This window comes from Anomaloglossus baeobatrachus, chromosome 7, assembly GCF_048569485.1.
Source record: "Anomaloglossus baeobatrachus isolate aAnoBae1 chromosome 7, aAnoBae1.hap1, whole genome shotgun sequence".
Lineage (NCBI taxonomy): Eukaryota > Metazoa > Chordata > Amphibia > Anura > Aromobatidae > Anomaloglossus > Anomaloglossus baeobatrachus.
Window position 1 is genome coordinate 285,897,692 of NC_134359.1, and position 16,780 is coordinate 285,914,471.

The following is a 16,780-nucleotide window of genomic DNA, read 5'->3' on the forward strand; positions in this document are numbered from 1 at the left end:
GAAACACTATCAGGTGCATACCTATGCTTCGGCAGATGCCAGCCTAGGTAGGCGAGTCCTTCAGGCGGCGGTTGCCCACCTGTAGGAAGGGGCCGTTTTTACGGCTCTATTACGAGGTATTATTTTACCCACCCAGGGACTGCTTTTGGACGTCCCATTTGTCTGGGTTTCCCAATGGAGCGACAAAGAAGGGAATTTCTTCAGCGCTCTATTGGGAGACCCAGACGATTGGGGTATAGCTACTGCCCTCCGGAGGCCACACAAAGCACTACACTAAAAAGTGCAAGGCCCCTCCCCTTCTGGCTATACCCCCCCCGTGACATCACGGGTTCTCCAGTTTTAGCTTTGTGTGCGAAGGAGGTCAGACATCCATGCATAGCTCCACAGATTTTAGTCAGCAGTAGCTGCTGACTATGTCGGATGGAAGAAAAGAGGGCCCATATAGGGCCCCCAGCATGCTCCCTTCTCACCCGTGGATGGTGTTGTAAGGTTGAGGTACTTATTGCTAGTACAGAGGCCGGAGCCCACATGCTGTTTTCCTTCCCCATCCCCATGAGGGGCTCTGGGTGAAGTGGGATCTTACCGGTCTCCAGGCACAGAGACCGAGCTCCATCCACAGACCCAAAAGAACCTGCTGGATATGGAGCTGAGTATCGTCAGGGACAGGGCCCTGCTACATCAAGGTACTCTGTGTCCCCGGGCAAGCGCGCACACACACACCAGCATTGCTGGGAGTGTTAGTGCGCCGGGGACAACAGCGCGGAGCGCTGGTGCTATTATTCACTGCAGCTTTGCTGAGTGAATTTATGTATTGAAAACGGCCGCGCCGGCCGCTGCTGATTGTTTTTTACATTGTGGCGCGGCTGGGACTTGTGGTGCGCCGGGGGACTTCGGCGTCGGCCGTGCACATAGGACGGCCGCGCTTATTACTCGAGTCCCCGGCTTTGCGGCCTAGCTTTCGTTTCGTTCCCGCCCCAGCCCTGCCAGTCAGAGGAGGGGCGGGACGCTGTACAGAAGCTCAGCGCAGGGAGCTGGAGTCTGCTTTGCATTCTCCAGCCCCCTCTCACTGAACACAGTGAGACGCCGGGTTCCCGCTCTTGGCTGGGGCTCGCCCACGGCCCGCCCCTCTGCACAGGACGGGGAAGAGAAGCCGGCAGCCATTATGGTTTCCACTCTGGGAGAACGGAACCAGTCACAGGTTTTTGGGCGACCTCACACCCGCTCTTGTGCGGGCGGTAAGCAGTACTGACACCACTAATGCTGAAGTGGGCTTTTGGACTGTGTGCTGATATGCTATGCACTGTACTGTACTGTCGCTATTCTGGGCAACAGCAGCAAATAAGCAATGCTGCTGAGGCACAAGCTTTCAATGCTTCGTCGTTTGCATGTGCTGCAGTGTTTACTGTCAGATTGGGCAACAGCAGCAGTAGAGCAATTTGTGCTAAGGCACAAGCTTTCAATGCTGCTTCGCTTGCATGTGCTGCACGGTTTATTGTTATGCTATACATTCACTGTATGTCGCTATTCTTGGCTAATGCGCCCAGATAAACAGACAAAAGCAGCAGTAGAGCAATGGTGCTACGGCACAAGTTTTCAATGCTGCTTGACTTGCATGGGCTGCAGTGTTTACTGTCATGCTTGTATGCTATACATTCACTGTATGTCGCTATCCTTGGCTAATGTTCCTGGATAAATAGACAACAGCAGCAGAAAGGCTAGGGTGCTAACGCGCAAGCTTTCAATGCTGCTTGGATTGCATGGGCTGCAGTGTTTACTGTCAGGCTTGTATGCTATACATTCACTGTATGTCGCTATCCTTGTCTCATGCTCCTAGATAAATAGACAACAGCAGCAGAAGAGCAAATGTGCCAAGCCACAAGTTTTCAATGCTGCGTGTACTACATGTACTGAAGTGTTTATTTGTACTTCATGCTTGTATGACTATTCACTGTACGGTCGCTATCCTCGGCTAGGCTCTTAGATAGCTAGACAACAACAGCAGAAAAAGACAAGTTGCCAATGCACGGGCTTTCTATGCTGCTTGTACTGCATGTCATACGGTTCCAGGACCCCCAGTGCGTGCAATTGCTCAACCGGGGTCTCTGCTATATGTGGCCAAAAGAACCACCTGTGATCTCTGTCCAGAGACAGGGACGAAGTTGCAGTTTTTCCGCTGATATATTGTCTGTGACTATGACTGACATCTTACAGACTTTGCACCCCAAGCAGACCGTGGGCAATATGGTTGCAATGACCCTGGCCGCCCTGATTTGGAGCATCTCAAGGCGCCAGAGTGATTCCAGGCATCCCAGAGAGCAGACATCCGACACGGTCGACAGTCCCAGATGGCCTAAGCGGGCTCGCTGGGATTAGCCCTCGACTCCATCACTGGTCAAGGTCCCAGCTGGAGTACTCTCTGTACGTTGAGGCAGACGTAGCTGTTCAGGACTCTGATCCTGAGACCGCTCTCAATCCGGATACACCGGATGGTGACGCTATAGTGAATAATCTTATTGCGTCCATCAACGAAAGGTTGGGTATTTCTCCCTCAACTCCTCCAGTGGAGGGGTCAGCTTCACAGCAAGAGAAATCTCTATTTCAGTATCTCAAGCGTATATTGAGTACTTGTTTAGCACTCTGACTCCAGAGAAGCAGTCCAGAAACGACACGCTTATCACGATAAGCGTTTCTCCGACCGTATTAATGAGACACGTGTCGCTCCCCCCTGACGTGGTCAAGCGCTAGACCCAGTATCCAAATGTGGATCCCCCAATCTCCATGCTTGCAGCTAGATCTATAGTTGTAGTGGTGGATAGGACTTCACTTCAAAATGCCATTGACAGGCAGATTGGCCTCTGGTTGCAATCTGTCTATGAAGCTATCGGCAGGTCGGTTGCTCCGGCAGTCGCAGCCGTGAAGGCACTCCAAGCTATTTCAGCTAGTATTGCGCAGGGGGTCGCTGTCACAGGTACTCTCGGTCCCAGCAGCGTCTTTAACTCGCAATGTCGGCATGGCGAATCATGCTGTTATTGCTGTCCGAGACTCTACGAGCCGGACGTCAGTGGCACCCGCCAACTCCGTGTTTTTACGCAGAGGCTAGTAGTTGAGAGATTGGAACAGAGGCTGCTTCCAACGAAGTGCTTAACCAGGTTGCCTTTATCTAGTGATAGTCTGTTGGTAAGGGTTGAATGAAATCATTCAACTATCCAAGACGACTCAAAAAGCCCAGAAGGGCATAGATTCCTAGCGGGCTCAATCACGCCCGGGGAAGGCAGCCGGAGGACCCGCTACCAAAGTGTTTTTCCTCATAATTTTCAGCCCTCTCACTCCGCAACCGCGGGGGGGCAGACTCCCCCGCTTTAGCGGAATTTACCTACCGCAGGTCAAGGGCCCGTGAGTGAGAGTCAGTTTGTTTTCAAACTACCGCACCGACCGAGCCGAGGCTCTTCTGCAGGCGGAAAGAGCGGTAATCCCTGTTCCTCTTCAGGAACCAGATACGCATTTTGCTCCGACCTGGTCGTGGTGCCAAAATAGGACGGCTCCTTCCGTCCCGTTCTGGCATTTATACTGCTTAACAAGCACGTGAAAACCAGGCGGTTCCGGATGGCATCACTCCGCTCCGTCATTGCCTCTCTGTCTCAAGGAGTTTTCCTAACATCAATAGACATCAGGATGCTTATCTACACGTGCCGATTGCTCCGAGGCACCGGCGTTGGCTACGATTCGTTATTAAAGACGAGAATATTTCGTTTCGTAGCCATACCCTTTGGCTGGCGACAGCCCCACGGGTGTTCACCAAGTTCGTGGCAGCAGAGGGAGCAGTCCCGCGCTCTCACGGTCACTCTGTGATCCTTTACTTGGGCAATCTACTGGTCAAGGCACTCTCCTTTAGAAGCATGCCAACACAACCTGAACATGGCGCTGGACCCTTCCCAGAGTTTCGGGTGGGTCTTCAACTTTTCAAGGTTGAACCCAATCGCTGGCATCTCCTGGAGAGTTTTCACACTCTCTCAGCGATAGTGAAGCTTCCGCTGGACAAACAGCGTTCACTACAGACGAGGGGGCAGTCTCTCCTTCAAGGAGGCGCCTCATCCAGAGGCGAGCTTTTTTCACGCAGTTTCATCTGCGTCCGCCTCAATAGCACATTCTTCGCTTATGGGAGGGAAGTCGATGTCCCTACACAGGAACGTGTCACTTTTCCAGACGGTCAAAGACCGTCTTCAGAGGAGTCCACTCTTCAACTCAGTGGTCTGGAGCTCTGGGCAGTGTATCTTGCACTGCAAGCCTTCCTGCAGTGGCTGGAATGCAAATAGATCCGAATTCAGTCGGACTATCCACAGCGGTGGCATACACCAACCACCAAGGCGGACTACGCAGTCGACAAGCCTCCCAAGAGGTCCGGCGGATTCTGCTATGGGTAGAAGACAGAGCATACACCATATCAGCTGTTCATATCCCGGGCGTACAACACTAGGAAGCAGACTTCCTCAGTCGCCAGGGCGTGGACGCAGGGGAATGGGCTCTGCACCCGTTTGTTTTCAAGAAATCTGTAGCCGCAGGATGAAGACGGACGTCGACGTTATGGCTTCTCGGCAACAACAAGGTCCCGATTTTCATGACGCGGTCTTACGATCAAAGAGCTCTGGCGACAGGCGCCTTGGCTCAGGATTGGTCACAGTTCCAGCTACCGATTGCTGCCACACCATCCTCGTCGCCCCAAACTGGCCGGGGAGGTCGTGGTACCGAGATCTGTGGCACCTCACCGTCGGTCGACCGTGAGCACGACGTCATTGCCACCATGAGACGGGCTAGCCAGCCGCGGTCTGCCAAGATCTACCACAAATCGTGGAAGATATTCTTATCTTAGTGTTCTGCTCAGGGAGTGTCTCCCTGGCCATCGGCATTGCCTACTTTGCCTTCTCTCCTGCAATCTGGTTGGGAAAGAGGTTGGTCGCTCGGCTCCCTTTAAGGGCAAGTCTCGGCACTATCCGTGTTCTTTTCAGAAGCGTCTAGCACGTCTTCCTAAGGTGCGCACGTTACTACAGGGGGTTTGTCATATTGTGCCCCCGTACAAGCGGCCGTTAGATCCATGGGATCTGAACAGGGTACTAGTTGCTCTCCAGAAGCCGCCTTTCGAGCCTCTGAGGGAAGTTTCCCTTTCGCGCCTGTCACAGAAAGTGGCCTTTCTGGTTGCGATCACGTCGCTTCGGCGAGTGTCTGAGCTGGCGGCTCTGTCATTCAAGGCTCCCTTCCTAGTATTCCACCAGGACAAGGTGGTGCTGCACCCTATTCAGGAGTTTCTCCCTAAGGTTGTATCCGCGTTTCTTCTTAATCAGGATATATCCTTACCTTCCTTTTGTTCTCATCCGGTTCTCCGGTATGAAAAGGATTTACAGTTGTTAGTTCTGGGGAGAGCACTCAGAATCTACATTTCCCGCACGGCGCCCATGCGCCGCTCTGATGCATTTTTTGTCCTTGTCGCTGGTACGCGCAAGGGGTTGCAGGTTTCTAAAGCCACCATGGCTCGATGGATCAAAGAACCAATTCTTGAAGACTACCGTTCTGCGGGGCTTCCGGTTCCTTCAGCGCTGAAGGCCCATTCTACCAGAGCCGTAGGTGCGTCCTGGGCATTACGACACCAGGCTACGGCTCAACAGGTGTGCCAGGCAGCTACCTGGTCGAGCCTGCACATTTTTTCACCAAACATTATCAGGTGCATACCTATGCTTCGGCGGACGCCAGCCTAGGTAGAAGAGCCCTGCAGGCGGCAGTGGCTTCCCCATAGGGGAGGGCTGTCTTGCAGCTCTAACATGAGGTATTTCGTTACCCACCCAGGGACAGCTTTTGGACGTCCCAATCGTCTGGGTCTCCCAATAGAGCGCTGAAGAAGAAGGGAATTTTGTTACTTACCGTAAATTCCTTTTCTTCTAGCTCTTATTGGGAGACCCAGCACCCGCCCTGTTGTCCTTCGGGATTTTTTTGTTGTTTGCGGGTACACATGTTGTTCATGTTGAACGGTTTTTCAGTTCTCCGATGTTACTCGGAGTTAATTTGTTTAAACCAGTTATTGGCTTTCCCCCTTCTTGCTTTGGCACTAAAACTGGAGAACCCGTGATGTCACGGGGGGGTATAGCCAGAAGGGGAGGGGCCTTGCACTTTTTAGTGTAGTGCTTTGTGTGGCCTCCGGAGGGCAGTAGCTATACCCCAATCGTCTGGGTCTCCCAATAAGAGCTAGAAGAAAAGGAATTTACGGTAAGTAACAAAATTCCCTTCTTTGTTTACTTACCGTAAATTCCTTTTCTTCTAGCTCCAATTGGGAGACCCAGCACCCGCCCCTGTTCCCTTCGGGCTGTTGTTCTTTGTGTACACATGTTGTTCATGTTGAATGGTTTTCAGTTCTCCGAACTTCCTTCGGATTGAATTTACTTTAGACCAATTTTTAAGTTTCCTCCTTCCTGCTTTTGCACCAAAACTGAGGAGCCCGTGATGCACGGGGGGGTGTATAGGCAGAAGGGGAGGGGCTTTACACTTTTAAGTGTAATACTTTGTGTGGCCTCCGGAGGCAGAAGCTATACACCCCAATTGTCTGGGTCTCCCAATTGGAGCTAGAAGAAAAAGGAATTTACGGTAAGTAAACAAAATTCCCTTCTTTTTCTCCATAGGATTTGCTGGTGATTCACTGCCGAGATGTTATGAACATTTTCTGCAGCGAAACATGCAGAAAATCCGCGGCAAAATCCGGTAAGTGCGCACATAGCCTTATTGTAATGCGGGCTTTACACGAGACGAGCTACCGTGCTATGCATCGTCAGGGGTCACGGTTTTCGTGACGCACATCCAACATCGTTCACAACGACGTCTCGTGTGACACCTCTGAGCGACGCAGAATCGCTCACAAATCGTGAGTCGTGTACTCGTCGTTAAGTTTTAAAAAATTGTTTATTTAACAGGGCGCCGATTGTTCATCGTACCCGGGGTAGCACACATCGCTCTGTGTGACACCCCGGGAACAATGAACACAGCTTACCTGCGTCCCACGGCACCCGCCGGCTATGCGGAATGAGGTGGGCGGGATGTTTACGTCCCGCTCATCTACGCCCCTCCGCTTCTATTGGCCGGCCGCTGTGTGACGTCGCTGTGACGCCGAACGTCCGTCCCCCCTCAGAAAGAGGGTGTTCGCCGCCCACAGCGAGGTCGCTCAGCAGGTAAGTACGTGTGACGGCGGTTTAACGACTGTGCGACACGGGCAGCGATTTTGCCCGTGACGCACAAATGACGGGGGCCGGTACGATCGCTCGTGCAATCGCACGATAGATCGTAACGTGTAAAGCCCACATAAGGGGAAAAGGTGACTGATATTGATAAGACATGAATGCTCGGTTGTCTGGCAGTATCTAAACACTGATCTGCCAGAGAATCATGGCCGAGGTTGTAAACTCGTGGTTGCCTAATGCCGTTTTGACTCCTTTCCACTCTCCAGGTCTCCATCAATATGCTGCTAAGCTTAATCAACCGTAAAGACGGCAAGGATGCGGACGGCGGTACCGAAGTGACTGCAACCAAGAAGAAAAAGAAAGAGGGGGGTCTGATGCTCCGACCCATCATCTGTATTTGCAACGACCAGTTAGTATCCTCTACAATAACGTCTTTAACTTCAGCTTTTCTTTTTCTACTCCACATACTGCGGTGCTTTATGTATTCTGTATCGCCTTCTGGTAAAAGCAAGTCCAGAAGATTGGTGATCACTTTCTCATCCGACTGCTGAAATCCAATCTGATCAGGCGGAATGGGCAATCTTTATCCCCGACGGGTGCCTTTATTTATCCAGAGTAGGATTTCGGACTTCAGACCGCTGCTCCATTTCTCTTACAGTGCTGATTGGGAGACCTGTAGGGAATGAATGGAGCGGCGGATGAGCATGAACGATGCTGCTCCAATCTAACAGGGTTTAAAGAGGCCCCTTTTGCCAATCTGTGCAGGTACCAGCAGTTGGACCCCCACTTATCGGAAAGTTATTGCAGATCCGCTATAACTTTTTTTTTTTTTTATATAAATTGGCAGCCTATAGCCTAAATTTTTTTTTTTTTTCTTTTGTCTTTTTCCATCAAACGTTTTGTTTCCTTTCTTTGTCGCTCCATTGGGAGACCCAGACAATTGGGTGTATAGCTACTGCCTCCGGAGGCCACACAAAGTATTACACTTTAAAAAGTGTAACCCCTCCCCTCTGCCTATACACCCTCCCGTGCATCACGGGCCCATCAGTTTTATGCTTTGTGTTGGAGGCTGACACTCACACAATGCTCCACATTTTAGTCAGCAGCAGCTGCTGATTATATCGGATGGAAGAAAAGACAGGGCCCCCTGTAACAGGGCCCCCTGTAACAGGGCCTAACAGGGCCCCCGGCATGCTCCCTTCTCACCCCACTGAGTCGGCGGTGCTGTTAAGGTTGAGGTACCCATTGCGGGTACATAGGCTGGAGCCACATGCCGTTTTCCTTCCCCATCCCTTAGGGGCCCTGGATGAAGTGGGATCCTAACCGGTCATCCAGGCACTGGGACCGGGCTCCCTCCGCAGCCCCTGGTGGTATCTGCCGGACAGGAGATGGAGTATCGTCAGGGACATGGCCCTGCATCTACAGGTACTCTGTGTCCCCTTTGGGACGGTGCATGAAGCACCTTGGCCTCAGACACTGCAGCGACTGCGGTGTGATTTTTTTTTTGACCGGGACTACCGCGCCGTCCGTGCCTGTTTGCCGGCCGCGGTTTTTACTTTAGTCCCCGGCTTTTGCGGCCTAGTGTATTGAACTCCCGCCCCTGGGCCTGCCAGTCAGGGGGAAGGGCGGGACGGTCGGTATGACGCCGACGGTGAGGGCTGGAGCACACTTCGCTGTCCTCCTCCCCCCTCACTGTTCACTATGGGGCGCAGATTCCCGCACTTTTGTGGTTCCGCCCTCGGCTCCCTCCTCCCCTCGGAACGCCGGCAGCCATTGTTATATGGCATGATTCTGCCGGTGGAGATCTCAGAATGTGCTCGCTGTTCGGCAGCACTGCAGCTCTATGAGAGGGGGTTCATAACCGGTCGCCATGCACTGGGACCGGGCTCCATCCGCAGCCCCTGGGGGATTCTGACGGACAGGAGACAGGACATCATCAGGGACAGAGCCCTGCATTCATTGCGGCCTAGTACCATATACTCCCGTTCCCGGGCCTGCCAGTCAGGGGTAACGACGGGACGGCCGACGGGACGTCGGCAGTGAGGGCTGGAGCATACTTGGTATCCTCCTCCCCCCTCACTGTGCACTGTGGGGCACCAGTTTCCCAATCGGGTGCTGGCCCCCCTTAGGTGCCGAAGTGTGTGTGTGTGTGTGTGTGTGTGTATATGTATGTATGTATGTATGTATGTATGTATGTATGTATGTATGTATATATATATATATATATATATATATATATATATATATATATATATATATATATATAATATATATATATATATATATAGTATATGATTTCACTGTTCGGCAGCACTATTTGCTTTTGGCTATATACCCTCGCTGATTACTAAGAGGTGACATCAGCAGGTCGTCCGCAAACAGTAAGGGTGCCAAGGCACAGGTTTTCTTTGCAACCTGTACCTCTTGTGCGGCTATATTGCCGGCAGGTTCCACCTATCATTGCAAATGCTTGGCCCCTGGGACACTCACTCAGCCGGAGCCTCTGGCACGGGTGGGACCCTCGGCTCGGGTGGTACCACCGGTTTTCACTGCACAGCTGGCAGGGACAGAGTTTGCACGTTTTACTGAGCAACTCTGAGTCATTCCATGGCCCAGTCTATGAACAGAGGGGTTGCTAAGCTGGAAGCTTTGCAGTCCAGAACGGTAACACAGGGCCAGGGAGCTTTGAGTTCATCTCCCCCAGGCCCCTCTGGGTCGGTATAACAAGGGGCTCCTGGGGTAACACCCAGATCCCACGGTGAGAAATCCGACACGGACCGCGGCCTCACACAGGCTAACCGGGCTCGCTGGGAACCTTCCACGACTTCACTGTCGTAGTTAAGGATGAAGCGGAGGTCGCAGCTCAGGGCTCTGAACCTAACGTTGCGCTCAATCTGGATACACCTGAAGGGGACGCCATAGTAAACGACCTTATAGCGTCCGTCAACCAGGTGCTAGACCTCTCTTCCCCATCTTCTCCTAAGGAGGAGTCGGCTTCACAGCGGGAGAAACACCAGTTTAGGTTTCCCAAATGTACACGGAGTGCGTTTTTTTCGATCACTCTAACCTCAGAGAGGCTGTCCAGAAGCACAGAACTTTCCGGACAAGCGCTTTACTAAGCGCCTTAATGACACACGTTACCCTCTTCCCCCCTGACGTAGTTAAGGGTTGGGCTCAGTGTCACAGGGTGGATCCTCCAGTCTCCAGACTGGCGGCTAGATCCGTAGTATTAGTGGCAGATGGTTCATCTCTCATGGATGCCACTGACAGGCAAATAAAGCTTATGATGAAATCCATCTTTGAAGCCATAGGCGCATCTTTTGCTCCGGCCTTCGCAGCCGTGAGGGCTCTCCAAGCTATCTCAGCTTCTCTGGCTGAGATTGATGCGGTCGCACGTATCTCTGCCCCGCAGGTTGTGTCCTTGGCTTCTCAAGCGTCCCAGCCCTCCTCGTCCAACAGGCCACAGAAGAGCCAGAGGAACTCTTCTCCACGGCGGTCTAAGTCACGTCCTCCAAAGACCACCGGAGGCACCGTCTCCAAGGCGGCCTCCTCATGACTTTCGGCCGCCCCAAACCGCATCCTCGGTCGGTGGCAGGCTCTCCCGCTTTTGCGACGCCTGGGGCCACATGTCCAAGACCGATGGGTGAGAGACATTCTGTCTCACGGTTTCAGGATAAGAGTTCAGCTCTCGTCCTCCGACTCGTTTTTTTCAGAACATCTCCACCCCCCGAACGGACCGTTGCGCTTTTCAGGCGGTGGACACTCTGACAACAGAAGGAGTGGTGATCCCCGTTCCCCTCAGGAACGCGGTCGCGGTTTTTACTCCAATCTGTTCGTGGTGCCAAAAAAGGACGGCTCATTCCGTTCCGTTTTGGACCTCAAATTGCTCAACAAACATGTGACAACCAGGCGGTTTCGCATGGAATCCCTCCGATCTGTCATCGCTTCGATGTCCCAAGGAGACTTCCTAGCATCAATCGACATCACAGATGTCTATCTCCATGGCAGATCGCTCAAGGGCATCAACGCTTCCTGCGTTTCGCCATCGGGGACGAACACCTTCAGTTTGTGGCACTGTCTTTCGGCCTGGCGACAGACCCACGGGTCTTCACCAAGGTCATGGCATCCGTCGTAGCGATCCTACACTCTCAGGGCCACTCGGTGATCCCTTACCCAGACGTTCTCCTAGTCAAAGCACCCTCTTGGGTGGCTTGTTAACACAGTCTGACTGTTGCTCTGGAGACTCTCCAGAGGTTTCGGGTGGATCATCAATTTTCCAAAGTCAAAATTGTCTCCGACCCAGTCACTGACGTACCTCAGGATGGAGTTTCATACTCTCTCAGCGATGGCCAAGCTGCCGCTGGACAAACAGCGGTCGCTGCAGACAGGGGTGCAATCCCTTTTTCGGGCCCAGTCGCACCCCTTGAGGCGCCTCATGCACTTCCTGGGGAAGATGGTGGCAGCAATGGAGGCAGTTCCGTTTGCGCAATTTCATCTGCGTCCTCTCCAATAGGACATTCTCAGCAAATGGGACAAGAGGCCGACGTCCTTAGACAGGAACGTCTCTCTGTCTCTGGAAGCCAAGACCTCACTTCAGTGGTGGCTTCTCCCCACTTCTCTGTCGAAAGGAAATCCTTTCTGCCCCCATCCTGGGCTGTGGTCACGACGGACGCGAGCCTGTCAGGATGGGGAACATTTTTTCTCCACCACGAGGCTCAGGGAACCTGGACTCTGACAGAGTCCTCCCTTCAGATCAATGTTCTGGAGATAAGGGCAGTGTATCTAGCCCTCAAGGCGTTCCATCGGTGGCTGGAGGGCAGGCAGATCCGCATACAGTCGGACAACGCCACGGCGGTTGCGTACATCAACCACCAGGGCGGCACTCGCAGTCGTCCAGCCTTCCAAGAAGTCCGGCGGATTCTGCTGTGGGCGGAGGCCACAGCCTCCACCATCTCCGCGGTTCACATTCCGGGCGTAGAAAACTGGGAAGCAGACTTCCTCAGTCGCCAGGGCATGGACGCGGGGGAATGGTCTCTCCACCCGGACGTGTTTCAAGAGATCGGTTGCCGCTGGGGAACGCCGGACGTCGATCTCATGGCGTCTCGGCACAACAACAAGGTCCTGGCATTCATGGCACGGTCTCAGGACCACAGAGCTCTGGCGGCGGACGCCTTAGTTCAGGATTGGTCGCAGTTTCAACTGCCTTATGTATTCCCTTCTCGGGCAATGCTGCCCAGAGTGTTGCGCAAGATCAGGTCCGACTGCCGCCGCGCCATTCTTGTCGCTCCAGATTGGCCGAGGCGGTCGTTGTACCCCGATCTGTGGCATCTCACGGTGGGGCAACCGTGGGCGCTCCCAGACCGACCAGACTTGCTATCTCAAGGGCCATTTTTCCATCTGAATTCTGCGGCCCTCAATCTGACTGTGTGGCCACTATGAGACAGGCCAGGAAACCAACGTCAGCCAAGATCTGTCACAGAACTTGGAGGATCTTCTTAGCCTGGTGCTCTGAGAGGGGGTGTACCCCCTGGCCGTTTGCCTTACCCAGTTTTCTTTCCTTCCTTCAATCGGGATTGGACAAGGGTTGTCTCTCGGCTCTCTCTAAGGTCAAGTCTCTGCGCTTTCCGTGTTTTTTCAAAAGCGTCTAGCCAGGCTTCCGCAGGTCCGCACGTTCCTGCAGGGAGTTTGCCACATAGTCCCACCTTACAAGCGTCCGCTGGAACCCTGGGATCTCAACATGGTTCTACAGGCTCTTCAAAAACCACCTTTTGAGCCGCTGTGGGATGTCTCTCTATCACGTCTTTCGCAGAAGGTGGCATTTCTAGTGGCGGTTACTTCACTCCGTAGAGTGTCAGAGCTTGCAGCACTGTCATGTAAAGGCCTTTTCTTTTTCGCTCCTAATTGGGAGACCCAGACAGTGGGTGTATAGCTACTGCCTCTGGAGGCCGCACAAAGAACTACACTTAAAAGTGTAAGGCCCCTCCCCTTCTGGCTATACACCCTCCCGTAGGAGTACGGATTCCTCACTTTTAGCTTTGTGCGCAGGAGGTCAGACACGCACGCATAGCTCCATTGTTTTTAGTCAGCAGCAGCTGCTGACTATGTCGGATGGAAGAAAAGAGGGCCCATACAGGGCTCCCAGCATGCTCCCTTCTCACCCCACTGTATGTCGGAGGTGTTTGTAAGGTTGAGGTACCCATTGCGGGTACGGCGGCAGGAGCCCACATGCTGATTCCTTCCCCATCCCTTTTTACAGGGCTCTGGGTGAAGTGGGATTTACTGGTCTCCAGGCACTGAGACCGTGCTCCATCTACAGCCCCTGGAGAAGATGCTGGATGGAGCGGAGTACATCAGGGACATGGCCCTGCTTCCTCAAGGTACTCTGTGTCCCCGTGCATTTGGCGCTCACACCGCAGCATGCTGGGTGTTGTAGTGCGCCGGGGGACATCAGCGCTACGGCGCTTGTGCCATGGCCTCATTCAGCTTCGCTGAAGCAGGCACACTTCTAGGAATCGGTCGCGCCGGCCGCTGGGACTGCGGCGCGGCTGGCACTTGTGGTGCGCCAGGGACTTCAGCGCGGCCCGCGCTTTTACGGCGGCCGCGCTGATAACTCGAGTCCCCGGCTTTTGCGGCCTGCTTCCGTTCGTTCCCGCCTCCAGACCTGCCAGTCAGGAGAGGGGCGGGACGCTGGCCACTTCTGGGAACGGTCACGCCGGCCGCTGGGACTGCGGCGCGGCTGGCACTTGTGGTGCGCCGGGGACTTCAGCGCGGCCCGCGCTTTTACGGCGGCCGCGCTGATAACTCGAGTCCCCGGCTTTTGCGGCCTGCTTCCGTTCGTTCCCGCCCCCAGACCTGCCAGTCAGGAGAGGGGGCGGGACGCTGGTCAGTGCATCAGCGCTGAGGGCTGGAGTCGTTTTTACATACTCCAGCCCTCACAATAGGCACAGAGGGGACACTGTTTCCCGCACTTTTGTTTGGGAACTCCCACGGACCGCCCCTCTCCACAGACGCCGGCAGCCATTCCTGCTGACACGCTGAGCTGCAGAGGGGAGCCGGGGAGACCCAGACAAGGAATTCTGCGCCTCTTACCCGCTATTCAGCGGGCGGTAAGCAGCCCTCAGGGCTCACCCCCTCTTGTGCCAGTAGTATTCTTAGTATTTTGTTTCTACAAATACTTGGTATTACATAGCGCTGGTCGCCCTTTGGCTATAGACTCTCTCACATTGCAGAGAGCCAGCAGCATGTCGTCCGTAAAACGCAAGGGTGCCAAGGCACAGACATTATATGCTTCCTGCACCGCATGTGGGACTTTTCTACCGGCAGGCTCCACGGACCCCCATTGTGTGCAGTGCTCGGCCCCTGCGGCGCTTGCACAGTCGGGACCTCTGCTGGACGTGACCCAGGGTGTACCACCTGTGAATGCTGTCCAGGTGACAGGAACTGAGTTTGCAGCTTTTGCTGACAGAATGTCTCTCACTATGTCACAAATTCTTGACACATTGCGAGCTAGGCCTGTACTTCAGGCCACGGACACTGTGCAATCATTGCCCCCTGGTCCCCCTCAGCTCCAAGCTCCGGGACGGGCATATACACCTCAGGGTGAAGACTCTGACTCGGACGATGGCCCCGGGCAGCCTAAGCGGGCTCGCTATGACGGGCCTTCACATTCATCTCAATGGTCAGGATCCCAGCGAGATGAATCTATGGGTGATGAGGCGGACGTAACTGATCAGGATTCTGATCCTGGGACCGCTCTCAATCTAGATACACCAGATGGTGACGCCATAGTTAATGATCTTATATTTAACATCAATAAGATGTTAAATATTTCCCCACCAGCTCCTCTTGTAGAGGAGTCAGCTTCGCAGCACGAGAGAATCCATTTCAGATACCCTAAGCGTACATTAAGCACTTTTCTGGACCACGCTGACTTTAGAGACGCAATCCAGAAACCCCACGCTTATCCTGAAAGGCGTTTTCCTAAACGGCTTAAAGATACACGCTACCCTTTTCCCCCTGAGGTGGTCAAGGGTTGGACCCAGTGTCCAAAAGTGGATCCTCCAATTTCCAGGCTTGCAGCTAGATCCTTGGTTGCAGTTGAAGATGGAGCGGCACTTAAAGATGCCACTGACAGGCAGATGGAGCTCTGGCTGAAATCCATCTATGAAGCGATTGGAGCGTCATTAGCGCCTTCTTTTGCGGCCGTATGGGCACTCCAAGCTATCTCAGCCGGGCTTGCGCGAGTCGACTCAGTCACACGTGCATTTGCCCCGCAGGTAGCACCATTGACCTCGCAAATGGCGGCATTCGCGTCGTACGCGATTAATGCTGTTCTTGACGCTACAAGCCGCACGGCAGTGGCGTCAGCCAACTCCGTTGTTTTGCGTAGGGCCCTGTGGTTGAGACATTGGAAAGCAGATTCTCATTCCAAGAAGTGCTTAACCAATTTGCCTTTTTCCTCGTGACCGATTGTTTGGAGAGCGTTTGGATGAAATCATCAAACACTCCAAGGGTAAGGACTCATCCTTACCGCAACACAGACAAAACAAACCCCAACAGAGGAAGGGTCAGTCTGGTTATCGGTCCTTTCGAGGACCGGGCAGGTCCCAATTCGCCTCGTCAAAAAAGACTCAAAAAGACCAGAGACGCTCAGATTCTTGGAGGTCTCAGTCACGCCCAAAAAGGACAGCCGGAGGAACCGTTGCCAAGACGGCGTCCTCCTGACTTGCGGTCTCCGATTCCCACACCCGCGGTCGGTGGGAGGCTTTCCCACTTTGGCGACATTTGGCTGTCACGCGTCAAAGACCGTTGGGTGAGGGATATTCTGTCTCACGGGTACAGGATAGAGTTCAGTTCTCGTCCGCCAACTCGTTTCTTCAGAACTTCTCCACCACCAGACCGAGCCGATGCTCTGTTGCAGGCGGTGGCCGCTCTAAAGGCGGAAGGAGTGGTGACCTCCGTCCCTCTTCAGGAACAAGGTCGCGGTTTTTACTCCAATCTGTTTGTCGTCCCAAAAAAGGACGGATCGTATCGACCCGTCCTGGATCTAAAGTTGCTCAACAGACACGTAAAAGTCAGGAGGTTCCGGATGGAATCCCTACGCTCCGTCATAGCCTCAATGTCTCAAGGAGATTTTCTAGCATCAATAGATATCAAAGATGCGTATCTCCACGTGCCGATTGCACCAGAGCATCAGCGTTTCCTACGCTTCGTCATACACGACGAACACCTACAGTTCGTAGCGTTACCTTTCGGTCTGGCAACAGCCCCCCGGGTCTTCACCAAAGTCATGGCAGCAGTAGTAGCTGTTCTGCACTCGCAGGGTCACTCGGTCATCCCGTATCTAGACGACCTGCTTATAAAGGCACCCTCTCAAGAGGCATGCCAACACAGTCTGAAGGTGGCACTAGACACTCTCCAGAGTTTCGGGTGGATTATCAACTTTCCAAAGTCTCATCTAACCCCGACCCAATCTCTGACTTATCTTGGCATGGAGTTTCATACTCTCTCAGCGATAGTGAGGCTTCCACTGGACAAGCAGTGCTCGCTACGGACTGGAGTGCAAT

General features: G+C 53.5%; 1 protein-coding gene across 3 annotated transcripts in view; it reads left to right on the plus strand.

The window, feature by feature from the left end:
• The window catches only part of CHTF18 (chromosome transmission fidelity factor 18), a 250,478-nt gene that overhangs the window by 84,479 nt on the left and 149,219 nt on the right, over nt 1–16,780 (plus strand). For all 3 annotated transcript variants that reach the window (XM_075318322.1, XM_075318323.1, XM_075318324.1), the window contains exon 11: nt 7,481–7,623. In XM_075318322.1, coding sequence (XP_075174437.1) covers nt 7,481–7,623 — 143 coding nt within the window. The remainder of the gene's footprint in view (nt 1–7,480; nt 7,624–16,780) is intronic.